General features: G+C 52.5%; 2 protein-coding genes across 3 annotated transcripts in view; one reads left to right on the top strand and one right to left on the bottom strand.

Moving 5' to 3' along the window:
* Loxl2 (lysyl oxidase-like 2) overlaps positions 1–5,471 on the top strand; it is an 80,582-nt gene extending 75,111 nt beyond the window's left edge. Inside the window, exons 12-14 of the mRNA XM_005373698.2 lie at positions 553–689; positions 3,494–3,605; positions 4,178–5,471. Coding sequence (XP_005373755.1) covers positions 553–689; positions 3,494–3,605; positions 4,178–4,257 — 329 coding nt within the window. The 3' untranslated portion in view covers positions 4,258–5,471. The remainder of the gene's footprint in view (positions 1–552; positions 690–3,493; positions 3,606–4,177) is intronic.
* A 1,031-nt stretch (positions 5,472–6,502) lies between these two features.
* On the bottom strand, positions 6,503–26,442 carry R3hcc1 (R3H domain and coiled-coil containing 1). Of its 2 annotated transcripts, XM_005373697.2 has the most exons (9): positions 26,421–26,442; positions 13,288–13,472; positions 12,843–12,970; positions 12,349–12,486; positions 11,096–11,684; positions 10,102–10,274; positions 8,953–9,023; positions 7,653–7,748; positions 6,503–6,796 (listed from the first exon to the last, which is right to left on the bottom strand). In XM_005373697.2, exons 1-9 carry the CDS (start codon positions 26,425–26,427, stop codon positions 6,648–6,650), a joined length of 1,536 nt encoding a protein of 511 aa, XP_005373754.1. In that variant the 5' UTR covers positions 26,428–26,442; the 3' UTR covers positions 6,503–6,647. The 2 variants fall into 2 exon arrangements, with proteins under 2 accessions (XP_005373754.1, XP_013369425.1); XM_013513971.1 differs by lacking the exon at positions 26,421–26,442 and having other exon boundaries at positions 13,288–13,939.
* Positions 26,443–27,677: the final 1,235 nt, after the last annotated feature.

Genomic DNA, 27,677 nt, shown 5'->3' with positions numbered 1-27,677 from the left:
GACCCTCCGGGTCCAAGCTCACGGGAGATCCCAACTTCTCTGCCCTGCCTTGATGACAGTTCCCCACCTGCCTGCAGTGTGACCACCTGGTCCTGCCCTGCCACTGTGCCTCACTGGGCCCCTCTACGGCTGCCCCTCAGTATCCATGTGTTCACTGAAGAAGCATGCCATGAAATCACACTGCAGACAGGCTTCGGGCACCTATTGCATGCAGGCCACCTGTGAGGGGCCAAGACCACCAGACGGGAGCCGCCACTCCCGCCGCCACTGCTGTCCAGCAGAGATGAGGTGACCCTGTGTTGAGCTAAAACGTGGGCACCAGAGATGCCCCAATAAAATGCGCAGTCAGTCCCAAAGCTGAAGTTTCATGGACAGCCAGGATGTGGGGGGAGCTCCATGGAGGAGGGACACCTGCAGGAAGGCGAGGCATGTGGTAGGAAACGGAGGGGGTCCTGTTGAAGTAAGAGCAGATCAGAGGAAGCAGAAGTGGGGACCTGGGGCAGCAGGGCTGTGGGTTGCTGGTGATGGGCTCTCCTCTACCTCTGCCTGCAGCTATCCAGAAAAGTTACGAGTGTGCCAACTTTGGGGAGCAGGGCATCACCATGGGCTGCTGGGACATGTACCGCCATGACATCGACTGCCAGTGGATCGACATCACTGACGTGCCCCCTGGAGAATACCTGTTCCAGGTGAGGGGGTCGGGGAAGGAGCCCATGCCTCTGCTGAGGGGAGGTGGGGCAGCCCCGCAGCCTCCTTCCCAGAGGTGCTAGGAACAGGCCATGGAGGCCAGGCGGCACCAAGGCCGATGCCACACAAAGACCATTGTATCTAGCAGGTCAACTGAATGAGCGAGGCAGGAGGGCTTGCAGGGCCTGGGGCGAACCCAGGATGCCTGGATGTTTGCAGGTAATTCAGTTCACCCTGGGAGCTTCCAAATAGAAGTGCATCTGCAGGCTGACTTAGTTCTTGGGCCAGGTATTGGCTCCCTGGACTCTGAAGCAGTTCACGCCTTTGGCCTCCTTTCGAGCTTCTCTCCCCTCCACCCTGATTTTCCCATGACTTCACCCTGTCTGGAACTGTGATACAGAGGCTGAAGGCAATCTCACGAGGAGCTGGTCACTCATAAGTGTTGGGGACATCCCTCTCTCAGAAAACAGGATCTGCAGAGAGACCGCTGTCCACACAAAGAAATGAACCTGTCATGGTGGAATGTCAAGCGCTCAGGACAGCCTGAGCAGCTGTTCTGTGGGGTCTTCCCAAGGCTTCCACATATTGAGCCAGGGGGAAGCCCCCCCGCACCCCCGCCGCAGAGGAGGCAGGGAGCCATGGCTCTCACCTTCCTGCAAACAGCAGACGCTCCATCCTTGGCCCACCTGGTAGGGGACAGAGGAGACACTGTCACCTCTGCCTCCCCTCCTGGTACATAGCCATATTCGCGCAGGCAGAGTCATCATTTCAACACATCCCCACCCGTCTTGCTTTCCTGCCTTCCCTGTCGGGTGGCAGGGTGGGTGACAAGAATGTATGATTTTGCCCTGAACACTTTCCCAAGGAGGCACTAAGCCAGCCCCGGGTTTGGCCCACAGTCCCCGCCGCCAGATGCAATTTCCCTGAGGAACCAGCACCTGCAGAGAAGTGACCACAGGGGCTTGGAGAGGCTGGGAGTCAGACGGCCAAGCCCTTTTCCACCCATGAGCCTGAGCCGCAGACCTGGGAGAGGCCCAGCCAAGTGGCTCTTTATTTTAGTAAATGAGTACCTGTGGTGGCTTCTGTTGGCGGTTTGCCACTGAGTAGGTGACACTGTGCATTCCGGCAAATGCCATCAGTTTAATAACTGGGTTTTACTGAAGATTTATGCTGAGTTGGGCCCCGCGTTGGCCCAGTGAATGCATCATCCCATTAAGCACACCACGGAAGAGGTCTGACTGCTGTCCTCGTTTGACGGCCAGGCAAGCTCAGGTCACATCAGCTCTGTAGTCTGTGTCCTTGACCTAACTATACAACTAGCAATTGGACTTGTGAGGGGCTGCTGATCAGCTGAGAGGGAAATATTTGCTTCTGCATAGACAGAGCTTTCGAAACCTGAGAGCCCTGGCCAGGTCACTGCACATGAGTGCCCCCCTTCCCTGTAGGGACAGGAAGAGGGTGCCAGGCAGCAGGGAGGGGGATTCCAGGCCAGAACGTGTGTGCACAGTGTCACGGGGACAGCTCCGTGGGCCACTAGGTTCCAGCCACCCTTGCTTTGTCTTCTTTCTAGTCATTCCCCAAATTCACAGACATACAGGAAACTAAAGCCCTTCCCAGGAGGCGGAGATTTGGAGCTGCAGCTGTGAGAGGGGGATGGGCCTGTGGGGACCACATATTTCAGCCCCCATCTCCTCCAGCCCAAGCGGGCCATGCTGACCCTGAGGGCCCCGACTTGGGCCCTCACTGTGGCCCACGGCCCTTGTGAAGGCACCTCAGGGATACCTGGGTGGGCAAGGGACCCATGGGCCACGGTGTGCAAGGCGATGTTTGCCCCATCGTGTGAGTTTGGCTGAGGCAACAGCTAGGTTACTGAGTACAAAAGAGAACAAAGAAAAGTCAGGCCACTCCAGAGCAGGACATTCAGCCCTCGGTCAGCAAGGACAGGTCTAGCCAGCCAGGCCAGATCGAGGTCCCCACGGTGGCCTCTGCCAGGCCAGGCCACAGGCTGGCCTGTTTCCGTTTCTCTTCAAGCAGGCCAGCCTGCTAAGGCCTCTGGAGCCCCACACCTGGAATGTACCTTAGGGGCTGCAGCCCCTCCACAGGCATGCAGCCCCCAACGGAAGTCCTGTCACTCGTGTCCCCTGTACCCTCACTCACTGCCCCAGACATAGCTTTTGCCTTCTCGCCTCTGCCTCCTGTCATTCGCTTCTCTCCTAGTTCCTCACCCAAACCTCCCCTTTCTGTCCCTTCCCAGACCCCTCTGAGGATGATGGTTGGCCCTTGGGCACAGAGGGGATCCTCTCTCCACCAGCAGCAGCCCCCAGCCAGGACCTGGGTGGCAGAGCAGAAAGGGCTTGAGGATCGCCTGGTCCTAGGCCCAGAGATAGGAGTGGGCCCGGGCAGTCACCGTTGCCCTGGGGCAGCCCTCTTCCTCTCCCCACCCCATCTCTGCAGCTTGCTTCCTCTTCCTTCCAGGGAAGGCCCAGCAGCTGGTTCTGGGGCCCCAGGAGAGGGTGGCCTTGCTAAAGGACTCCCCTTGTCACACTGAGACAGGCAGAAGGTCCTGAGGTCTTGCTGTTCCAGGCCGTGACCCTCTCTGCCCCCTGGAACTCAGCTCTGCCCTGCCTCGAGGACATTGCCAGGACTCACCATCTCCCCTCTAACCAGTCCTGCCCTCGGCTGCTCCTTGGCACCTCCCTTGGCATCCACCAGCTCTAGAAGCCAGGCTAGCCTCCGCAGAGCCTGAGCTCCGGTACAGGATGACCAAGGAGGGAATTAGCAGCTTCCTCTGATTTATTCTTCCCAGGTTGTCATTAACCCCAACTACGAGGTACCCGAGTCGGATTTCTCCAACAACATCATGAAGTGCAGGTGTCGCTATGATGGCCACCGCATCTGGATGTACAACTGCCACATAGGTAAGGCCCCTCGCTGCCCCGCCCCGCCTGCCTCAGCCACCCCCAGGACCAGGCAGAGCTGCCCTACTTTCTGCGGGAAGCAGAGGCAGCAGCCAGCGCCACATTCCTGGGTTCAGGAAGAAAGCAACTGGCTCCAGAGGCCTGGGCGGAGGCTGAGTTTCACAGCCAGCTCTGGCCCAGGAGAGAGGGCGGCACAGAATGGGCTGGACCCAGAGAGCAGACCCAAAGCTCTTTAAAGGCCTTGAGCTGAGGCCACCAGCTCATCATGCATGTGACCTCAAAAACATGGGCTTCAGCAGTTTGTAGGCTGTGTATCGCGTTTCCTCCGTGAAAAATTCAAAGCGAGTGAACCACTGTAACTTCTCGTCTCCCTTTATGGCTTTTCTCTTGGATTATGACTCGGGAGACAAAAAGGAAAGCAGAGCTTCCTCCTGTGCAGGAGGGTGACAGCCCTCACTCTTGGTGACAGTAGGATTAAAGACACTATAGCCTGGCAGCAGCCAGAGTGGCCCCCGCTCGGGGAAGGGCTGAGCATCTTACTGGCCAAACTCTCTCCCGATCGCCCTCCTCAGGTGGCTCCTTGAGTGAGGAGACAGAACAGAAGTTTGAGCAGTTCAGTGGACTCTTAAATAACGAGCTCTCCGTGCAGTAAAGAAGCCTCGGGGTCACCTCCTGTCTTCGGGTCACACCGCACCTCCCCGGCGGCCATCCAGACTCAGCTCAGGAGGAGGTGTGCCCTCATCATCAGGTGCCGCGGCCTGGCTGGCCTTGGAGGCGGGGCTTGGCCACGGGGCTGTGGGAGCAGTGCCGGAAGCCAAGCTTGCCAGCATCTGGGGTGGCACGCAGGCTGTCATCAGCTTGCGCCCCGAGCCACGGTCCATCCTCCATCTGACGCCTCCAGACTGTGCACGGTTCATACGAGGCCGCTTCCTTCTGCAGTTACAAGGGGGCACATGGGAGCTATGAGCCCAGAGGAGGCCAGGTTGAACCCCAGCAGACTTGAACACAGACCTCTCCTCCAAGTCCGCCAACTGGCTCTGCTCAGTTCAGTGCCATCATAAGTACAGTAGTCCGCCCTTATCCACGGGGCTCCATTCCAAGGCCCCAGCAGATGCCAGAAATCACAGTGCCAAAACCTATATATATGATACTTTTTCCTATACATACCTATGATAAAATTTTATTTAGGCACAGTAAGAGATTAGGAAAAATAGCAAATAATAAAACAACCATAACAATATACTGTAATAAAAGTTTCACAAATGTGGTTCTTCTCCCAAAATACCTTATTGTGCTTTCGCTCTTTTACTCACAGGAAGCACTTTCCACCTCTTTGGCATATCTGAATTGCCAGGAGCCTGACTCTTGCACTCAAAGGCCATTTTTCAATAAAGTAAGTTTTACTTGAACATGAGCCCTGAGATACTGCGACAGTGGATCTGATAACAGACATGGCACTGGGTAGCTAACGGGTGAATAGCGTATATAGCGTGGATACACTGGGCCAAGGGATGAGGCACGTTCCACGAGAGACACAGCAGGATGGCTCAAGATTTCATCACGTTACTCAGGACTGTAAAATTTAACTCAGAAAGTGCTTCGTTTTCCATCTAATATTTTTGGACCAGTTGACCAGTAACCTCAGAGCAAAACCATGGCTAAGGGAGGACTACTGTAATGTTGCCACATTTTTCCACTAGGTGTGCTCAGATTGGTGCTGATTCTTGTTGGTGCTTCTCTCCATCCTCTCTTGCTTCTCAAGATACCATTATTGTATTTTCACAGCCTTTCAAACACAAGTCATTTAGTGTGGCATTTACCATCAGGCATCTGAGCCTTTGCAAATATAGCTCAAAAGAAAAACCAGCCCACGTGTGTCAGTGAGTCATCTTTCTGGGGTGCCAGTTTGGGGTTACTGATTCAGTGGTGCTGTAACTGGGGTGCTGGGGATAACGGGGCTTACCAACCCATCTCATCACACACTCACACACACCTGAAACGTGGACTGGAAGGTGCTGGACACACACCTGAGCTTCACCTAAACCACTGCACCCCGAGCTCCCTATATCCACTGCTGAAAAGGAGCCTCACATGGGTTCCTCGTTACCCTCCTCAGAGTTGGCTCCCATGCCCCCCACAGTCCAGAGTGCCCTCAGGGGCTTCTCATACAGATTATGAAGGGAGCAACTGCAGTCCTTGCAAAAGCAGTCTAGGGAGGTCTGAATTGACAAAGACCCAGCCAAGACTTTTTGGAACTCCTGCTGCTTTGTACTGAAATGTATCAGGGTAGAGTAGTTCAGTCAGGACCAAAGGGGACAGTTAGGGTTCCACGGTCAGTCGCAAGGAGCTTCCCAAAGGAGTGTGTGCCAGCAGAGCAGAGGCTCTGCACCCTTCCCGGCAGCAGCGTGGGTGGCCCACGCTGCCATTCTCACCCAGACCCAAGCTCCTACCTGCGAGAAGGGCTTGCAAGGGTCAGCAACTCAGGAGTCCACTGTGACCCCAAACCTCCACCTGGGGCCACCTCAGCATCCACTCTCCACAGGAGCCACCAAGCGGAAGGCAGAAGCAAAGGCAGGCTGCACTCGGATCCCACCTTTCGGCCATGTGCATGTTTGTGTCTGGGAAGAGCCCTTCTGTGACCTGCACTGACATAACACCGGGACCAGCCCAGAGGAAGGCAGCGGGCTATCCGAAATGTCAGGCACCAGGCAGAGGGCATAAAGCAAGTGCAACTACCCCCAAACAGGGTGGACTGTGGACAAATGCGCCAGAGCCTTGCTACGATCCTCTGGGTCGGGGTCCCAGGGTGACTTGGTCTCCAGCTGCCTCAGGCCCACGGTGGGAGATGGGACAGCGCCCCCTAGTGTCACATCACAGACCACATTTCAAAGCAATCGTCAGAACAACTTTAAAGTTTTTATTTTCTTCTCAATTTCTGGGATTAAACCAAACTAAAGCCCAGCCGTGGGCCCCATGGTGAAGCTCAGCAGAGGCGTGGGGCTGTCTGGATGTCTGTAAGGGCTTGTGCTATTGGGGCCCAGCTTAGTCTGGGCAGCCTGGCCTGGGCCCTGAGGATGACAGGTTGCTTGGGCGCTCTCTCTTTTTGTGTTGGAACCCCAGGGCCCGGGCCACCAGCCTCCGGGCCACAGCCGTGTCTGTCTGTGGCCTCTCCTTCGCCAGTTGCAGGAGCTCTGAAAGGAAGCCCCCACCGGGTGGGGGGCTTGAGTCAGAGCTGTGGCACAGAGCGGCCTACAGGCTGCGGGAGCCGACGCCCGTGTGTGGGGTCTGGGCCCGGCTGTGCCACAGCAGCCGATGCTTTGTAAGAGGGCCCCGTTTCCCTCGCTATACAGTGGGGATGAGGAGGGTCAATCTTCCCCATCTTGTAGGGCCCTCCTGGGGGAAATCAAGTCAGAATGATACACCTGGGGCCTCGGACCTACGGACAGAACCGGGACAGAGGCCCCCTCACCGTCCACACAGCCCAGCTGGCCCTGGCAGACCTGCCTTGGCCTGTGCTGCAATCATAGGAAACTGGCCTAAAGGTCCCCACTGTGCTTTCTGGAAGGAGAAGAGCTCTGTAAAGGCAGGGCCTAACATTTATTTCCGTGGCACCTGTTGAGTGCCCCTCTCGGCCCCAGGCAGTCTGCACACTCACTCACGCCTCCGGTCTACCCTGGGTAATCTTATTTTACAGGGACAGAAATGCACTCACAGACTACGTGGCTCAAAGTCAGCTGAGATCCGTGACACAGCCACAACCCACCTAGGGCTGAGCCCAAAGCCCAAGCACTTTCCACACCCTTAAGGCATGGCCTCCACAGCCCCAGAAGGAAGGGCAGGCTTTACCCAGCAATGCCCAGAGGAGGAGCGAGGAAAGGGCAACCGCAGGCAGCAGCTGCAGACACCACTCCCCCTCCAGCCTCCCCAGCCCTCTGGAGAGCGGGAACACAGCCCCCGGGGTTCCTAAAGAGCAGGGAACAGGAAGAGGGAAATAAACAGGGAAGAGCCCACGTGGCCCAAACCCAGCACCTGCACCCGCACCCTTACTTGGCCTCTGTAGGGCTCTGAGCTTTGACTGCTTGGTTCCCTCCGTGAGCGGCCGGATCTTGAGAATGGAGAAGTCCCTGCTCAGGGCCTCGGCAGCTGGGGAGGCAAGCGGATCTGGAGTGTGGGCCTTTCTGCCTGGTCACCCTGTCCAGGTCCACCCGTCCCAGGTCGGCCAGTGCTGCTCTGTGACAATCCTGGCTGGGCGGGACAATGGCCTCTGTGCCCCTCATGCTCTAGAACCCCGCAGACCTGCCAGTGATGCCCCAGGCTGCCAGTCAGGAACCACACCAGCAAGGCTGCCACCCTCGCAGCAGGAGACATGCCACCCAGCTTACACCAGGTTCCTCCACGTGCCCCCCAGGATGCCCCGGGCACCTGCGCTCCTTGCCCTACTCATGCTCGCCCAGCCAGGGAGCACCCAGGCTGTTCATGGAGCACAGTGTGACAGAGCAGAGGGGAGCTCAGGTCCTTACCATCTGCTGTTTTACAGATGAGGAAACAGAGACCAGGACATCACACGGTCAGAGCCCAAAGGATCGCCACGGCCACCTCTAGCCAAAACCTGCTCGTCCTGTGGCAGCCAGTGTCCTCCTGGCCTTCCCTCCCTGCCTCCCTTCCAGGGGCTCCTTGTCTAGGGTTTTGAGCCCCCAGGTACCCCCCCTGTCCCCTGAACACCTTCCCCGCCCTGGAAGCCCAGGCTCTGAGGACTAGGCCGCAGCAGTGCGGGAGGCATCTCGTTCTGGTGTTCGGAAGGCTGGGTGGTTTGGGCTATTTATAAAGACTCCCAAAGTGGCCAGTGGGGTGGCAAGGGTGAGAGGAAAGCGGCCGAAGAGGGACAAGCTGGAGTCAGAGGCGGCTGCACAGTGCCCCCAGCTTGGACACTGAGGGGTTCACGCCGGCATTCTGGGAACTCAGCCTCCGTCTGTGGGACGAGGCAGCACCCCGTCTCAAGGCCGACATGGAAGCAGAATGAGGATGCTTCCACCCGAACCTGCAAAACCGCCAGTATGGAAGCTGGGGGCCCATAAACCAGCACTTGCCAACAGTCTCACTCCACTTGTGGAAGGACCTAGGGCTTGGCCCGTGGTCACAGAACCGTCCTTGCTCAGAAGACACCAACAGGAACAGGAAAGGCCAAAGACACCCCAAGAAACCCCAAACTGCAGCTCACGCTGGCAGGGAGGGGCCCGCTGGTCCAAGGTGGCCTGCACCTGCAGATGGGTGGCACTCTGCCCAAAGAGCCCAGGGTGCCCCAAGTGCTGATCAGAGACAGGGTGGAGCCCACCACAGGCGCCCTTACCTGCGGCCAGGCAGGGGAAGATGCCGAGTGCGTGCGTGTCGTCCACCCACTGGATCTTGAGCCCCTTCTCCCTGTGTGCAGAGGATCCAGGCGGTCACAAATGCCAACGGCCAAACCCTTCCTTGTGGATGTCACAGGCAAGCTCCCTCCCACCTCCAGCGCTCGAACACTTCCACCCCAGGACAAGGGCCCTCTTCCAGGAAGGAGGTGACTTTTTCTCAAGAGCATCTGGTCAGCTTTACAAACACAAATGTCACCCTGAAAAAGCCAGGGGGGTCCGTGAAGGACTAGGACGCAAAGAGCTCCTCTGGTACAAGGCCAGGCTGAGGAAGCACCTCCCTAACAGTCCCACCCACAGAGATACAGGCTCCGAGGCTGGAGGCTATGGTGGTGATGGGGGGAACAGGCCCACAAAAAGAGCACATCCAGGACCCTGTCCCAGTCAGCTTCCTCCTTCTGCACCCGGGAGAGGCTAGCAGCGGCTGTGGGCCTGCCCAGCTCCTCTGACGGCCCTGCCCACCTGGCCTGCTGGCCCTGGACATATAGAGAACAGAAGGGCACACCCTGCCCTCTTCAGCACAGGGAGCACAAAGGAAGATGGGATGGGAAGCAGTCAGAAGGTTGAATGCCTAGAATCCCAGCACTTGGGAGGCTGAGGCAGGAGGACTGCTTTGAGTATCAGGCCAGCCTGAACATAGTGAGACCATGTCTCTAAATAAATAAACAAACAAACAAATAAAGGCCATGCAGAAAAGTAGAACAGTGGAGAAAGGAAAATGAAAACTAAGAGAAAAAGGCAGGAAATTGAATCCAGAGGAATGTGGGGAAACCAGGAAGTCTTGTCCCTGAATAGCTCCCTGGCCTCAATAGCTGCTTGAGCCAGACCCCCAGAAACAACTCACACACCAAGAGGGCGCTTGGCTTGCCACAGACCCGCTGGTCCCAGGATGTGTCTACAACCCCCCCACCGCTCTCCTTTCCCCAGCCATGGCCACTGGGCTCCCCTCCCCTGAAGAGAGCCCACTTCTCTTTCTGTAGCACGAGGTACCCAGGAGGGTCAGGTAAGCATCCTCAACAACAAAGGGCTGTCCTCGGTCCTCCCCAGAAGGCGGGCCCTGCCTCCCCCTCCACCCTGCAGCCAGCACTCACTGGAACTCAGAAAACGTTGCCAGCAGGTCCTCCGTCTTGAGCATTGGCTCAAAGTCGTAGATCTCCACCACGTGTGCCAGGTCCTTCTCCCCAGGCAGCTCCTCCATGAAACAGGACGCGTCCAGCTGGGCCTTCTCTATCTCGACCTCCTTCTCCGTCAAGTGCGCAGTGATCTGGGAAGGACCAGACCCCTTGACAAGGGGAGCTCTGGCACGCAGGGCCCCAAACAACTGCTTTCAAAACCACTGAGAGTTCTGCCCAGCCCACAGGGGCCTCCAGTACAAGCTCAGACAGAGGGTGGGAGGTCAGGATGTGGGGGTTCATGGGACGACACTTAGTCTACAGGGTCCCCACGGGGTGACCGGCACCCGCACACATTTCACGTAACCCTGAAAAGCTCTGTGTGACGTTCACTTTACAGAGGAGCAAATTGAGACCAAACAGTAAGTGCTTTTGCCCAGGGTTGCAATAACTAAAGCCAGAGCTGGGAAAGCCCAGGATGGTCCTTTGACATCACCTGACTAATAAGGTGACAGTAAGCAAGTCTGTGCAATCTCCATCCCTCAGGTACAAGACAGCAAAGGCGCCCGCCCTCCCAATGAGACCCACCACCAAAATTGAGCAGGCACGTGGTTCCAAGGAAATGCAATTTGTAAATAAAGCTTCCAGCAGACGGATGATTTTCTATAGCGCACGGTGAGCACCTGCCTGTGTAGTCTGTCTGTTACTTGGAGGCATATCCTATTACCACTGGCTTTTCCAGATGAGGAAAGAGACTGAGAAGAGCAAACGACTTGCCCAGGGTCAACTAGCTCCTAATTGTTTGAGCTGGGATCCAATCTATACCGCCTACTTCACAGTCCCTAAAAAGCCGGTATCATCCAACACCCAGACCTGAGCTACCAGGCACACCCCGGACCCTCCACCCGATCCACCCTCGGCCACACCCACCTCACTTCTGCCCTCCCTTTTCTGGGCTCAAGGGCCTCATCACCTCCTGCAGCAGCTCACTGTAATCATCCTCTGGGAAGCTGGCCTCTTCCTCCTCGTCCTCCTCCTCTCTGTCCATTGGACTCTGCTCCAGCTGACTCGAGTCCTCCTCTTCCAGGGCTGGCTGCAAACTGGGCCCTAGCTGTGTGGCTAGCTCCACCCCACATTCCTTCCCCGAGGGACTCTCAGGCCCTGGGGGCTCGGTGTCAGCTGGCTCTAGCCTTGGCTCATTTCTGCGGCTTTGGCCTGGGCCTTTCAGGTCCTCCGTTTCCTGAGTCGTCAACACAGGGAGTGCTTGATGAGTGCTGGGGTCCCCAGCATCAGCGTCACCAGGCTCTTCCAAGACCCCACCAGCGGGGGCCTCTCCCTTGAGCCCTGGGGTAGAGGTCTCTGTCCCGTCCTCTTGCCTGCGCAGCACCCGGGGCACGTACAAAGGCTGGTCTGGCTTTCGTCCACGATGCCACCGGCCGGGCCGTGGACCTCGGGGACCAACCCCTGCTCCCTGGTTTGAGGTGGGCCGAGGACCATGGTATTTGCCAGGGTGGGAAGCAGGTGGGCGGCAGGGGCCAGAAGGGCCATCTGAACTTGGCACCCTGGAGCAGAACAACAGGAGGGGGTGATCAGCGCGTGTTTGGGCCCAGAGGAATACGGGGTTACCTGTCATTCAGGTGTGACACAGTCAGTACTAGATAGAAACCAAAGCCAACATGACCTTCAGAAATCCCCTAGGAAGGCATCCTGATTGAGGCAGAATGCCATCTCTGACAAGCCCCCAAAGCCAGCTTGCCTTTGGGTGTTAGAATCAAAGCAGAGATCTCCGGTTGTTTGTTCCCACACCACAAAGGGTAGATACACCCACTACGGAACCGTTTTAGAAAAAGCTACACCTTTAAACACTAGGATCACAGCCACTACGGTAAGATGTGCATTCTGCGAGATGGGAATGGGAAATGACTGACAGCAGGGCAGGTGCTCCCCTGTGCCCTCATCTTTCTGGGGCACAGGCTGACCAAGAATGTGGGCAGACCCACCCTCATCCCGCCCAACACGAACAGCTGCATTTGCCAGGTGAATTCCACCAGCAGGGCGTGTCTGCCCAAGCAAAGCACCGCACTGACTTTCTGCAATGGGGGTACGCAGGCCTGCGGGCTCCCTGCCCTGTTCCTGCCCAGCTCTACCAGCTCAGGGGCTGGCCAGCTGGCTCTACCACCACAAGAAGCCGAGTTCTAGAGGGCTCCAAGGCAACCGGATACACACCTGATGTCCAGGTGACAGATGACCGTCCTCCTCCTCGACCCCTCACCAACAGAGAAGCTGCTCAAGAGATCAAACTTCTCCGCTGTTCTGTGGATCAGGTACCGCAGGCGACTGGACAGTGGGGGGAAAAGCAGAACCCTGGGAAGGGAAGGGAAGCAGTGCTGGGGGGGTGCTTCCACCCCCAACCCCGGGGGCGCTGCCTCCTACCAGATCCACACCCAGGTTAACAGGGTTAACAGAGGCTTAACGCCAGGCCCATGCGTCCCAGGCCTGCCGCAAAGGACCTAGGCAAAAAGTCACCCCTGGGAGCTATGCAGAGTCTCAGGGTGATGCTGAGAACTATAAAGGAAAGACGCGGCTGGAAGGGACTGGCGGCAAAGGTGAAAGGTCAAGGTCAGGGCCAGCTGCCAGCCCGTTTCCCGGGTGCAGCCCCTGGGGGAGGCGACAAATCCTATCCTTCCCCGAATCAAAGCGGCTCCCTCACACCCGCGTACTTTGACAGCTGTTTCTGCAGCAGGAAGCGGTCCAGCTCCTCCTGGACCCGGTGGACAAAGTCATTCTCGGCCGACGATAAGAAGACCCCGTCCAAGCAGATAAGGGCCAGCGTGACCGGTGGGAGAGCCTACAGGGAGGTGGGCAGGGCTGGAGATCAGAGCCCCGGGCACGCCCACGGCCCCCAGCGTCGGCGCCCAAAGGGCCCTGAAGAAGCTGCGGCCAAGTCAGGAGGCAGGCTCGGGACCTGGGAGCCAAGGGGCAGGCAGGGGTGGCCTGGGTCCCACCAGGGCCGCCGCCCGCGCGCCCCGGACCCAGCGCAAGGGCAGACGTCGCATCCCACGCTGCAATCGTAGCCTCGGACTTGAACCGCGTCGCCCACTCACCCTCCCCGCCGGGAGCAGGGGACCAGGATGGGTAAAAATACTCAGATCCCGCCGAACTCACCGCAGTCGCCCTACGCGCCGCCGCCGCCGCCGCCGCAGTCAGGTTCCCCAGGCGCCTGCGCACTCCCGCGAGCCCGCAAAGCCTCCGGCCCCGGCGGAGCCTCAGCGCCACCGCGCGGCTTGGGGGAGGTAACGCAGGAACGGCGAGGGGAGGGCTCTTGTTGTGGACCGGGCCAGGGGCGGAGCCTAAGGCAGGGCGAGGCGGAGAGGGGGCGTGGTTGGGCTTGGCCATCTCGGGGGCGGAGCCGGCGCACAAGCGCGTGGACACAATCAATGGACCAGGGATTACATTTATGGGAAGACCGGAAGACTGAGGCCCAGAAAGATAAAATGGCCTGTCCAAAGTTGCAGGGATAGTCAATTCTGGAGTCTTTCTTTGAGCAGAGATGGACCTGTTTCCAAAGTCGGCTCTGTAATTTTTTCCCCCAGTAACTGTCCTCTAGGATCAATGAAGTTCAGACACTTTTGAGAGGCCACATATTCTAGGTAGCGGCAGGGCTAGATTTTCCTACGCTTTTCCTCCCCAGGAACCTAAGAGGAAGAAAGAGGAAGGGAGTTTCTAGGTACGGGTGTTCTGGCACACTAGCCCTCCTTCTCCCTCAGTGAGCGGTGACCCTGGAGCAGGACAGGTCGCTGGCCAGGTGTGCTCATGTGGGCAGCTGCGCTGGGCAGCCGCTAGCACAGTGATTTGCAGGTGAATGTATACCGTACTACCCTTCTCCTTCCAGAATCATTCCAGCACCCACCAGCGTGGGGTTTAAAAGTCTTGCTCTCAGCTGGTGAGATGGGCTATTATAATCCAGGAGACCAGGGCTGGAATCCTGCTGTTCCCTGAAAAGTATTAAAATGTAAGCTCTCCGGCACCCTGAATCCAGAAGCCCAGGACAGCATGTGGCAAAACCCGAGTTTGCGTCCAGTCTGAGCGGACCTTGCCATGGGGTGCGGGCATAATGGGGAGGCAGGGCTGTCCCTTGGAGAGGCCTGGGTGTGGAGAAATGCAGAAAAATAAGATTTTGGTCTCTCACACTACCCCCACCCCAGGTGTTTCTAAGAGACAGGGACATGGTACCATATGTACAAGAGCCATCTTCCATGTAGCCACGAAAGAACAGACCTAGGCTAAAGACAAAATGGAAATGGAGAAGCCAGGTGTGGTGGCACATGCCTGTAATTCCAGCTACTGTGCTTGGAAGGCTGAGGCAGGAGGATCAGAGTTTGAGCCCAGCCTTGGCAACTTAGTAAGACCCTGTCTCAAAATGCAGCTCAGTGGTAGAGCACCCTTGGATTTGATACCCAGTAGTTTTTTGAAAAGGAGCTCCCCCTATGAAGAAACAAATCCCAAATCCAAAAGCAAGCCACACACATCCTTCTCAGAGGTAGCCCCAGACTGAGGTATTCAGCAAATTCAGAGTTGCAGTCGGAACAAAACTCTCAGAGGAGAGCTCCCCGCAAATCGCATTTCCACCACTACAGCCTGTGCAAAGGGAACTCAGAGGCTGAACAGGTAGAAGGCTCTGCACTCAGGCTCCTTGGGGCTGGGGCTTATCTGGGACCGCTAGGAACTGGTCAAGGGACCCGCATCAGTCTCTATGCAGGATTCAGAAGCAAACAGCAGGCGAGAATAGACCAATGCCCGTTCATTCAAAGGTGTATCCACATGACAAAGAGCAGCAGAGGATTAGTGCGATTTCTATAGCAAAGAAAAGCCTAGCAGGAAATAGATAGCGAATAAGAGCTTCATGGATGATTGTTGAGAATACAAAAGAAAATTTCAGTGAATGACTTCCCCAGGAAGCCAAAGAAAGCTTGACTCCCATGTTCAGCGATAAAGACTGCTTTGAGGAGGGTGACACCAGAGCAACTGGATGATGTGAGAGAGACCATCATTTGGAAAGGACAGAATTTTGAAATGGAGAATTGATTAGTGAATTCAAAGGCTAAGAACCAGAGGGAAGGAGTGGGCCAAGGAGGGGGAAGCGAGCAGATGTGACAAAAGGTGTGTGTGTGTGTGTGTGTGTATGTGTGTACTGGGCTTAGAACCCAGTACCTTTTCACTATGATATATCCTCAGCTTTTTTTTTTTGAGACAAGTTCTCACTAAGTCATTCAACTGCCCAGTCTGGGCTTGAAGTTGTAACCCTCCTGCCTCAGCCTCCCGGAGTGCTGGGATTACAGGTGTGCATCACCCAGCTATACCATACCTAGATTGTAGTGTAGTGTAGAGATAGGAACCTAGAAGTGTGATAAAGTTATTGAACTAAACACACACATACACACAGTACAAGTCATGTGGAAAAATGTGAATAAGATTAGTAGACTGCACTGGTATCAATATTTGGTTGCGATATTATGCTATAGCTTGCAAGATGTAACCACTGTGGTCACTGGGTACAGAATACATTGGATTGCTTTATATTTTTTACAGTTGCATCTTGTTATGGTTTGGGTCTGGGTGTCCCCCCAAAGCCTGGTGCAGTCATGAGGCAGGCTTTTAGGGTTTGATTGATTATGGGTGTGAGAGCTACACCCACCCTGGGGTAGATAGTTTGCAAATGTAAGGTAGAGGGAGAGGCGGCTTGCCGCTATTCCTCCTTTGTGTGTTTGTTGCTTTTGCTGTGTTCTGCTGCCATGAGCTGTAGCCCTCTGCCATGTGCCACTCTGCCCTGTAGCCTGCCAAGTATGGACTGAAAGCTCCACAAACTGTAAGTGAAATAAACCTTTCCTTCCTTAATTTTGGGCATAAAGTATTTTGTCCCAGCAATGAGAGAAAAGTAACCAAGACACATCTGACTCACCAATTTGTTCAGTAACAATTTGAATTAAAAAGGAAAATCAGATATGTCAATTTCTTAAGTATAATTGAAATCATTAATAACTTAGTAAATATAAAAGAAGCTGGGACCAAATGTTATTGAAATTTGTTTTGACATTTTAAATTTATCAAAGTGGTTCTCATTTTATATAAAGTGTTAGAAACATAAAATCATAACATTTATAAATTAAACTTTAAAACTTAATGAACCCTGCATATTTAAATTTGTTATTTTTATAAACTAATATTATTTAAAATCTAAATAAGTATAAGAAGTCATTTGTGAAAAAAATACTCTGAGACATGAAAAAGTCCACATAGAAAATTACATGAAAGTCAAAGAAAAAGCCAGCCATAGTGGCACACACCTGTATCCTTAGCACTTGGGGACTGAGGTAGGAGGATCACTGAGTTTGAAGCCAGCCTGGGCTCCACAGTGAGTTCAAGGCTGACCTGAACTACATAGGGAGACACTGTCTCAAAAAAAAAAAAAAAATCAAATAAGCTGGGCGTGGTGGCACACACCTGTAATCCCAGCACTGGGGAAGCTGAGGCAGGAGGATCATTGCATGTTCAAGGTCAGCCTGGGCTACAAAATGAGCTCAAGGCCAGCATGAACTGCATAGCGAGACCCTGTCTCAAAAAAAAAAAAAAAAAAAGACAAAAAAAGCCCAAATAAAACAAGGAGAGTGAAGCAATTAGAGAAAAATATGTATACACCTGCCAGCGCTGGAGATCCACAAATGAATAATTAACATACCTGAGAAAGGAAACAAAATTACTTGAACAGGAAAAGTAAAAAGCAATACTATTTCCTTGAAAGAAAACGTGAATTTTACAGATTAAAATGATGTTTCAGAAAATAAACAGCTGGTGCAGATCATGGTAATAATATTTCTTGGGTGATTAAAAAAAAGACTATTATTGTATAATGATTTAAGCAGAGTACAAATGGGAAAAATCAAGTGGCTTGTAGACTTTTCTAGCAGCTCAGATACCAGAAGATAACAGCAACATTGGTAGAATTTAAAGGGAAATGTTAAGGCCAGAATAGTCTACAAACTACGATGTCATACAAAAGATACTCTTCAGCCTGCAATGGCAGAAGTGTCTCTCATAGAAATTCTGCTGCGTTAAGTAGAGTGGTAAAGGGTAAGGAGCCCAGAAGCACAGACACAGTTTGAGAACAGCTTGGCACATGACCTGGGCAGCTTAGCTCTCAAAACTTTCTGTAAAATCCACAAATAACTGAAAAACTTTCTCTAATGAGGTCAGGCGTAGGAGCACATGCCTGTAATCCCAGCACTGGGGAGGCTGAGGTCAGCCTGGGCTACACAGTGAATTCAAGGCTAGCCTGAACTGCATAGTGAGACCCTGTCTCAGAGAGAGACAGAGAGAGAGAGAAGAGAGAGAGAGAGAGAGAGAGAGAGAGAGAGAGAGAGAGAGAGAGAGGGAGAGAAACTAGCAAAGGGAGGTGTGGGAAAGAGAGGGCTGGGAGACTGTGGAATCAGAAGGAAGAGAAGCCCTTTCTGACCTGCTTTACCTGATTGGCCTGTGTGACCCCTAAATTACAGATGCATTTGCTATGTCTCGGTTTCCGGGAGACCGTTGCCTCAACAATGCCAAGTTCTAAGCCACTCTTAAAGGGCCAGTGTCGGGAGCAGCTGCAGCTGGAAACCGGTCATATGTGTGAAGGAAGGACAGAGCCAGAGTGCCTCAAGCAGTCAGGCTACCCCAGTCTTGAGAAAAGCATCCTGCCTGGGCAGTTCAGTCATTAGTTGCTAGGCAACCCTGTGTCCAGTGACACAAACTTTGTAAAGATGTAAGTACCCACCCCTATTGCAGCTGTTCAGTCCTCTCCCATCCGGTAGAGGCCTCCATCTGACCCAGCTCTTGTCTTGTGTCTGTCTTTTCCTCATTCCCACCGCCGTTCCTCCCCGGGCTACATGGACAGCCCGAGTCCCTACAGGCCAGAGTAATGCAAACCAAGGTGCCGCTGGGGTTCTCTGCCATGGGCTACGGGGCTCACGTCTGTCCTCGTCTCAGCCTCTGAGCTCCTGCCAGGGGCTCCTTCTGGTGACTTGGATCTGCAGAGGTTTGAACACCCCCATTGGGCGCCACCTCGGGTGGGCTCCAGGATACCACAGAGCAGAATTCATGGATGTTCAAGTCTCTCCCATGAAAGGGTGTGGCATCTGCACATAGCCCACACACCCTCGCGTACACCTTACACCGACTCTAGACAGCTTACAAGACCTAGCACTACGCAGATGCTGTGGAAGAATTACTCTATTGCACTGTCCAGGAAAGACTGCTGAGAAAGAGCTGATACCTGTTCTGTACGGGCTTCAGTTTTCATCAGTCCATGTTTGCAGTGCAGAGTGATTACATCTATTGTGAGGAGTCGGTCCACAGTCAGAACACACCTTAAATCTCTGCCCATCCCCTCTTCCCACCCCTCCCTGCTCCTTCCAACTCTTGGTCTCCTTTCCATTTGAGAAAGAGCTCTCTACTTCCTATTATCTAGCTTTTATTTTGTTCTTTATTTATAGTTTGGGTTTCTCACATAAATCATGCAATATTTAAGCTTTTCTCATTTGTCTCACTTAACACTATGGTCTCAAGGTGCATCCATTTTCCTACAAATGACTTTTTAATCCTTCCTTATGACAGTGTAGTATTCCACTGGACATAAATATCCCATTTCCTTTACCATTTATCTGTTGATGGGCATGTAAGCTGTTTCCAAGATTTAGCTATTATAAATTTAGCTATAAACCTGGGCATGCATGTATCACTGTAATGTGATGACTTTTACTCTTTTGGGAAGATATCTAGAAGGGAACTAGCTGGGTCAAATGGGGTTTTCATTTTCAGGTTTGTGAGGAATCTCCATACTGATTTCCATAGTGATTGTACTAGTTTACATTCCCACCCACAATATAGAAAGGTTCTTTTTTCCCTGAAGCCTTGGCAGCATTTATTATTTTTTTTTAATTTTCAATCTGCAGTTGCCTTAGTGCATACATGTAGAACATAAGCACACAGGGGCTGCCGCACTAACCCAGGGTTACTTTTCCCTGTTCAAGCACCAACCTCCCATCAGAGCCTCTTGGCCCAAGGGAGTTTAAGTGGATGGGTGAAAATTAATATTAAATTTGGTTTTGGTTTTGGTTTTTTTCCGGTACCGGGAACCGAACTCACGAGCTTGCGCTTGCCAGGCAGGCACTGCACCGCTGAGCTAAATCCCCAGCCCCGATATTAAATTTGTAATGGCTAGGAACTACCTAGGGTTTTTTGTTTTTTTTGTTTTTTTTGTTTTTTTTTTTTGGTTTTTCTCCGGTACCAGGAACCGAACTCACGACCTTGCACTTGCCAGGCAGGCGCTTTTGCCGCTGAGCTAAATCCCCAGCCTCTACCTAGGTTTAAAAGTCTAAGTTGTGCAGAAACATGACACCAAATTGACCGCATCCACTTAACAGAAGACAACAGAGAAAATAAAGGGAGAAAATAGACAAAAACATGGGCAAGGGTTGCCTCTGAGCATGGGCAAGGGTTTTCCCTTCAGACTGCTGCTGTTCTCACGCAAAACTGTCTAAGCTATACAAATAGGCTACATCGGAAAGGTTCCGTTTCTGAGGTCTTTGGCCATTCGGGCTACTGTATTTATTATTTTTTTTTCCGGGCCGCTACACCAGCGACCGATTGGCTGACGACAAGGCCTGGAGGGTAGGGGTCCAACCAAGGTCAAGGAGCAGCAGGTGCCCGTCGGTGAGGGTCCCTTCCCGGCCGGTTGGGGGCGCTGCCCAGCTGGGCCTCTAATGGTGCAGAGGACAGGCCACCGGCCGTGGCTTCTTTCTTAAGAGCAGGAACCCCACGCAGGAGACCGGGTCTCCTGACCTCGCGATCGCCCCACACCTTCACTCCCCACCAGGAGGTCAGGACTGAGCACGCTGATGGCGGAGGGGGCATTCGGGGTAGCAACGGCTCCCGGCTTAGCACAGGCCCCTGGGCGCCCCTCGGCACTTCCTGTACCTTGGACTCTGCAGCGCCCACCGCCACCGGGTCAGCCCCGTCTGGTTTTAAGTTTGCCTTTTGTTTCCTTGAGATTTCTTCTTTCTTAGGGTCTCAGAGATGTTGTTTCCCCCAGGTTCTTATTTTGAAATATCTCAGCCAAGATAAAACCTGGTTCTTGACTGGGTACCCCAGGACAGGGGTGGAAGCAGGCACAAAAATCCCCCACAAATCCCCCACAAGGGTGAGTGAGCTGGGGGAGGGAGCGACAGGGGAAGAAGAGGAGAGGGAGGAGGGGGAGAGGAGAGACAGCTTCCCACAAAAGAAGCCTTGCAAACCCAAACTGTAAAGTATGCACGGGGTAACGCTAAAGAGTTTAAAAGACACACTGTAGCAGAAAAACCGGTATCAATCCAAATGAAAGACTCTGTGGAGGGCGAGTTAGAAGGCAACTTTCATTGTGCTAGAGGGCTGGGCAACCCAGAGGTTCAAATCACCAGCCCAGAGTCAGGTTTGAGTTCAGTTTAAATATGGTTTGCAAGTGGGCAGTACAAAGTTGAGAACAGGTATGACTGGTTACATGGAATACACGAATTATATCATATATTGTCAGGCAGGTTTGTACAGGAACATTCTGGGAGCAGGGGGTCTGAGAAGAGCTGGTAGAGTTGAAAGGGTCCTTGACTGGGCCAGTCTTCCCCCAAACATCATGGCCTTGAAACCCTTGAAGCAAGTTGGAATCACTGCATATTTTTCAAACACAAGCCGGACACAGTGAGTTTGACCCATACATTGTTAAGGGGGAACATCTGGGCCTAGACAGTCAAGGCCAGCTACATGACTCTCAGCACAGTCACAGGCTATGAACTGATTTCTAACTTCTGTTTTAATATGCCTACAATCTGTATTCTGTAAGTGTGCCCTAACAGCATGGACCAGATGCTAGAGGTGGGCCTCCGCGGGTTCGGATATGAACAATGCAGTGGTAGAGGGACATGTTTGGTTAGGTCGGGGAACTTGGGTTTGGGCATTGGGTGACATGAATTGTTCTTGCCTTTTAGGCAGGGATATGGAAACTGCCGTTATGCCTGTGATTAATCTGTTAGAGACTGAGACTGAAGTGTGTGTGAATAATACAACAAAACGTCTAAGATTTGCCTTAAAATGTTCCTGTAGGACCAGGTGTGGTGGCAGATGCCTCTGGTCTCAGCACTCCAAGGCTGAGGCAGGAGAATATGCACAAGTTCAAGGCCACCCTGGGTCACATATGTAGTGAGTTCAAGGCCAGCCTGAGCTACATAGAGAGATTCTGTCTCAAAAACACACAAGGAAAAAAATTCCTTTTGGGAAGTAGAGAAGAAAGGTTCATATTATCAAAATACGTTATTATTTCTCAGTATGAAGGAGAAAGAGAAAACTTCCCATAGAAATTGATTTTTTTCAAGCCAAACCAAAGCTCCTGGAAACAGTAACACGACAGATGGGTGGGTATTCAGTGCATGCCTTGAACATATGAGGTCTTTGAATGGGAACAGGTAGAGAAATGGAAGAACTTTAGAACATGTTAGAAAAATGTATAGTCCATATGCTGGAAATGTGAGGATGATCATGGAAAGACTAGAGATCTATTCTGTAGCTTCCAAATCATGAGACATAATAATGATATAAAAACTTTATCCGGCTTCACAGCACAGCAATCGAAGAAAACTAGAAGCAAACATAAAGGATGGTGAGTAGCAAAGTTGTTTAATAAGAAGAGCAAGAGCCAGGTGCAGTGGTGCATGCCTATCATCCCAGCTCTAGGGAGGCTGAGGCAGGAGGATCATCACAAGTTCAAGACCAACCTGGGCTACAAAGTGAGTTCAAGGCCAGCCTGAGCTACATAGCAAGACCCTGCCTCAAAAAAACGGGCGGGGGCAGTAGATTCAAAGGTGTACAAAAACCAGGAAATGGTGGTGATTGGTCCTTATGAAACTGAGTGGGTTTCCGCCCCCGCCCCCCCACGGGCTGGAGATGCCCTTCAGGGTTGGCCAAACACCCAGGAAATTCCCTGGACAGTCTTGAGTCTTCCCATCCTTGTACTCTGGAGGCACAGGGTGATCCTAGGGATGGACCTGGACCTGTCAGAAAGGATGTTGGTGTTTGTTCAAGGCTTTGTGGGCCAAGGTGGAGGGGAAGAGAAGAGCCCTCCGAGGGGCCTGGCCAGACTGTGCCAAGGAGGGGCTTTGTCCAGGACCTGGGTGAGGAGGGCCTTGAACTCGGAGCCCTGGTAGCTGTCAGTCTGAGGCCCCCGCTCAGCTCCAGTGCTGTTCCTCAGGGCTCGTGTCCCTCTGTATCACACAAAGTCTGCAGCAAGGTCAGAGCTGGGATTTCGGGGAAGGCAGATGGGCGTCCTCAGACCCTCCTGAGGCCACCGGCCCCCTGCGGTCCCCTTCCAGCAGGAAAGAGCTCATCCTCGGCCCTCCGGATGCTGCTCTCCTTCCCGGCAGCACCAGGCAGGCTGGGCCAGGCTCTGCTTGCTCTGGAAGCCACCGACACTCAGGTGGGAGCACTGGACACTCTGCACAGCATTTTGCAACTCAAAAGTCTCTGCTGTCACCAGCATGCACCCTGCAGGTACAAGGCGTGATCACAATCTTCAGTGATGTTTTACATTTTTAAAATATTACAGTAGAAGCTGGGTCTAGTGGTGCACCTCTGTAGTCCCAGCACTTGGGAGGCTGAGGCAGGAGGATTACTGTGACTTCAAAACCAGCCTGAGCTACAAAGTGAGCTCAAGGCCAGCCTGAACTGCACAGCAAGTCTCTGTCTCAAAAAGACTAATAATAACAATAAAATAAAAAAAATATTACAGTGGAATACAACTTGCTATTAATCTCTCCTTCCTCAAACACACCCCATTGTTGTAAGGGTTTACAAGGGAAAAGATTTAATACAGGTCACATAGTTTATAGGATTATTTATACTATTCAACCAAAGAGTCAATGCAAAAGAGTGAGGGAGATCTGTCCACACACTACAGACCCAAAGAATCCAGCTGAGGACCTGAGTCCCACAGCAATGTCCTGCATGAGTCCAGCTGGAGGCCTAGAGCCCACGACAACGTCTCATGCAAGGCTGTATCAAGGATCTGCACTGGGAAGGCCCAAAGGCCAGTGGTGGAAGCTAGAAAGTCTGTGCCAGCAGGATGAAGGATCTGGGCCAGGGGGCCAAGGGATCTGCACGGCAGCCAGGAAGTGATGCTCCAAGTAAGGACCAGAGCTCCCCCCGAAGAGAACTGCAACCATCCTCAGCTTCAGTGAGGACCGAGCTCCTTCAATAAAGAGAGAAGCCAAGTTCATATCAGGAAAACCAGCGTGACAAGCTTCTCCAGGACAATCAAAAGCATACCATGCGTCTTCCCCTCCAGTTCTCCTTCTACGCTGTTGGCAGCAGTCCTCAGGTGGGCCTTCCACGCCCAGCACCACGCTGACCTAGTTCAGCTGGGTGTTCCAAGTTGACCATTAGTTCACCCACCACACCATCTCCCAGCATTCTTGTCACTTTCCGATGCCATTCTAGATGAGTGTCTTTAAGAGGTGTGACCACAACCACGCCGAATATGCTGCCAAGCGCCACCCAACAGGAGGGAAGGCTCGTGAAGACATCATGGCGATCCTCATCCGCCCTCCTCACTGGATCTAGCTCTGTGCAACTTCCAGCTCTTCCCCAAAGTCAAAATGAGAGGGGAAAATAAACATTTTGAATGATTCAGAACATCAAAAAAAGCCCAGTATAGCGGCACATACCTGTAATCCCAGGCACGAGAGAGGAGGCTGAGGTGGGAGGATCCCCACAAACACAAGGTAGCCATGATGGCACAACTAAAAGACACAAAAGAGAACTTCCAGAACAGCTTCAGAAAGTGGTAAGAATGATGGGATAACTGTTTGAAGTGAAGGGGAGAATTTGCGGGGAGATTAATGGCAATGTCTTTCACTATAATGATTTCTTAAGCATTCACTGTATTTTTACATCATATCTCGTTTGCTAACAGAATTAATTTCTTGGATCTTTTTTCCCTAAGAAACAGGCTCTGCAAGGGCACATGCCTTGCTGCAGGGGCAGGGCAGGCACAAAAATCACCCACAAATCCCCAAGGGTAAATGAGCTGGTGGAGGGAGGGAGGGAGAAGGGGACAGAAAGAGAAGAGGGGAGGGAGGAGGGAGAGAGAAGAGAAGACGTCATAGCTCCATGCACGATGAAGCCAGAACTCGCTCTTCTGTCTCCTGACTACTCTGGGTCACGCTGACCCATCGTGTTTTTGGTTTTTTTTTTTTTTTTTTTTGGTTTTTCTCCGGTACCAGGAACCGAACTCATGACCTTGCGCTTGCCAGGCAGGCGCTTTGCCACTGAGCTAAATCCCCAGCCCCGACCCATCGTGTTTGTACAGGAAGGCAGCCCACCTTTGTCCCCAAAGTCGGGCAAGGGTAGCTCTGAACATACACCCACCACAGTGACAGCGACCATACATCCCCGCCCAAGGAACAACAGGAAAGTCACGCCTGGGACACATGTCAGTATTTTGCAACAAAAACGAGATCCCTGAATAAACATGTAAGAAGGAAGCAGGGTGTCATGATTCATTAAAAATAGTCACACGTGTAGGCATTCCGTCACCCAAATCTGCCATACTCCATTATCCCAGTGCGGTGGTTAATGTACCAAAGTCTCCTAGAAGACAGTGGTCAGAGAACTTCCAAGATGCCCGGCTCGTCGTGCAGGGAGGGTGACACCGTCAAGAGGACACGGAAGTACCACGCCCCTTCCCCATACCTCACCATAGGTACCTCTCCACCCAAATCAAGATGGGAAGAACTGGCTACAGCAACACAAAGGAAAACCCAGACCCAGTTGTGGGAGTTAAGAATCCAGAAACATGATATCAAAAGTCCTGCAGACGCCCACGGTATAGACACCTCACACACACACCATAGAGGGAACGTCAATTTAAGGCATTAAACTGTCAACTTCTGACCTCTGCCCATGACATATCAGTCCCATGGCTTGTCCTGATGTTTGGATACAGTGTAAATGGGAATGACAAAGGATATCTCTGGAGACAAGGCCCTCTCTACCAGGGAACCCCTGCCAGGCTCCATGGCATCTCATCCTTTATGATCAAAAGAGCTGGGCACTAAGGTGGGGCCTGATTTAATGGAGCACGAACCATCCTGAGCATGTCCCTGTGGTAGGACACTCAGTTAACTGTCTGTACTACACCCCAGGAGAGAGAGGAAAACCTGCCAAACTTCTGATATACACTCGGATGAGAGAACCAGGGGATGAACTCACTCATCCTCCACCAAAAGAGGATGTGGAGGTGGTCCTGGAAGAGGGTGGGTCTCCAGCCAGAACCCAGGAAGATGCTGGGCTTGGTTTCCAAACTACAGGGTGGGTGCCATCCACCCTCCAATGAAGACACTGGAGTCGATTTCCCAACCACAAAACAGTCCAAGGTGAAAGATACTGGTAAGTTTTCCTCACCATGGGTGGTTGCTACCACAGCGTGAAGGTTTAACCACACTCCATGAAGATTCTGGAGGTGGTTTCCTAGCCACATTGTGAATGTTCAGCCACTCCCCTGAAGATGCTGGAGATGATTCCCCAACCACAGTTGTAAGGTTCAGCCACACCCCTTGAAGATGCTGGGCATGCTTCCCCAACCACAATGTAAAGGTTCAGCCATAGCCCCATGAAGATGATACAGTTGGTTGCCCAACCACAGAATGGGTGTACATTTATATTCCACGAAGATGCTGGAAGCAGTTTCCCAACCACAATGAGATGTTCAGCCACACGCCATGATCCTGGAGGTCATTTCCCAACCACAGTATGAAAGTTCAGCCACACCCCTCAAAGATGCTGGAGGTTTCCCAACCACCATGTGATGTTCAGCTACACCCCATGAAAACAGTGGAAATGGATTTCCAACCATCATAGTCAATGAAGATGGTATAGGTGGTTTCCTAACCACAATGTGAATGTTCAAACACACCTCATGATGATACTGGAGGTGCTTTCCCAGTAACAGTCTGAAGGTCCAGCCACACCCCATGATGACGACAGATGTGCTTTCCAAACTGCAGTGTGAGGGTCCAGGAACACCCCACGATGGTACTTGAGGTGCTTCCCCAACACAGTGTGAAGGTTCAGCCACAGCCCATGAAGATTCTGGAGGTTGTTTCCCAACTACAGTGTGAATGTTCAGCACACACTATGAAGATGATGAAGGATGTTTTTCAACCACAATATGAAGACTCACCTACATTTCATGAAGATGCTGGAGATGGTTTCTCAACTAGTGAGTATACTCTTGAGAAAGTGACCCAAACACATTGTGAATGTTCAGCCACAGTCCCTGAAGATCCTGGAAGTGGTTTCCCAACCACAGCATGAATGTTGAGTCACAGTCCATGAAGATTCTGGAGGTGGTGTCACAACACCCCATGATGACACTGAAAGTGCTTTCCCAACCACAATGGGCTAAGCCACTGCCCTTGAAGATGGTACATGCACTTTCCCAACCACATTGTGAATGTTCAGTCACACCCCAGGAAGATGCTGGAGGTAGTTCTCAACCACAATGTGAAGGCTCAGCCACACTTCATGAAAACACTAGAGTGGTTTCTTAACCAGTATGAAGGTTCATGAGTAGCCTAAGAACATTCTTGACTTGGTTTTCCAACCACAATGTGAGTGTCAAGCAATAACCCTTGAAGATACTGGAGGTGCTTTCCCAAACACAATGTAAAAGTTGGGTCACACCCCATGAAGATCCTCCAGGTGGTTTTCCCACCACAGTGTGAATGTTCAGTCACAGACCATGAAGATACTGGAGGGGCTTTCCCTACTACAGTGTGAATTTTCAGCCCCAGCCCATAAAGATGCTAAAGGTGGTTTCCTATCTACAATGTGAATATTTAATCACAAGCCACAAGTGATGCTGGATGTACTTTTCCAACCATGGTTTGAAGGTCCAGTCACAACCCATGATAGTGCTAGAGGTGCTTTCCAATTTAGTCTGAAGATCCAGCCATATCCTTAACAATTCTCAAGGTGCTTTCCCAACCAGAGTGAAGGCTCAGGCACAGCCCATAAAGACTCTGGAGGTGGCTTCCCAACCATGCTGTGAAGGTTCATTACAAACCCAGGAGGAACCTGGATGTGCTATCCCAACCACAGTGTGGAGGTCCAGCCACATGGTGTGAAGATGCTGGAGGTAGTTTCTCAACCACAGTATAAAAGTTCATTCACATTTCATCAAAATGCTGGAGGTGGTGTCGCAACCAATGTGAAGGTTCAGGAATAGCCTAAGAATAGTCTCGACTTGGTTTCCCAACCACAATGTGAAGGTCCAGCTATAATCCTTAAAAATGGTTGAGGTGCTTTCCTAATCACAGTATGAAAGTTGAGTCACACTCCACAATGATCCTGGAGGTGGTTTCCCAACCACCGTATGACTATTAAGCCATGGTCCATGAAGATGGTAAAGTGGTTTCCTAACCACGATGTGAATGTTCTGC

This window comes from Chinchilla lanigera, unplaced genomic scaffold (genome assembly GCF_000276665.1).
Source record: "Chinchilla lanigera isolate Chin_1 unplaced genomic scaffold, ChiLan1.0 scaffold00002, whole genome shotgun sequence".
Taxonomy (NCBI): domain Eukaryota; kingdom Metazoa; phylum Chordata; class Mammalia; order Rodentia; family Chinchillidae; genus Chinchilla; species Chinchilla lanigera.
Note: the sequence above shows the minus strand (reverse complement) of the source record. Positions and strands in the feature narration are given on the sequence as shown.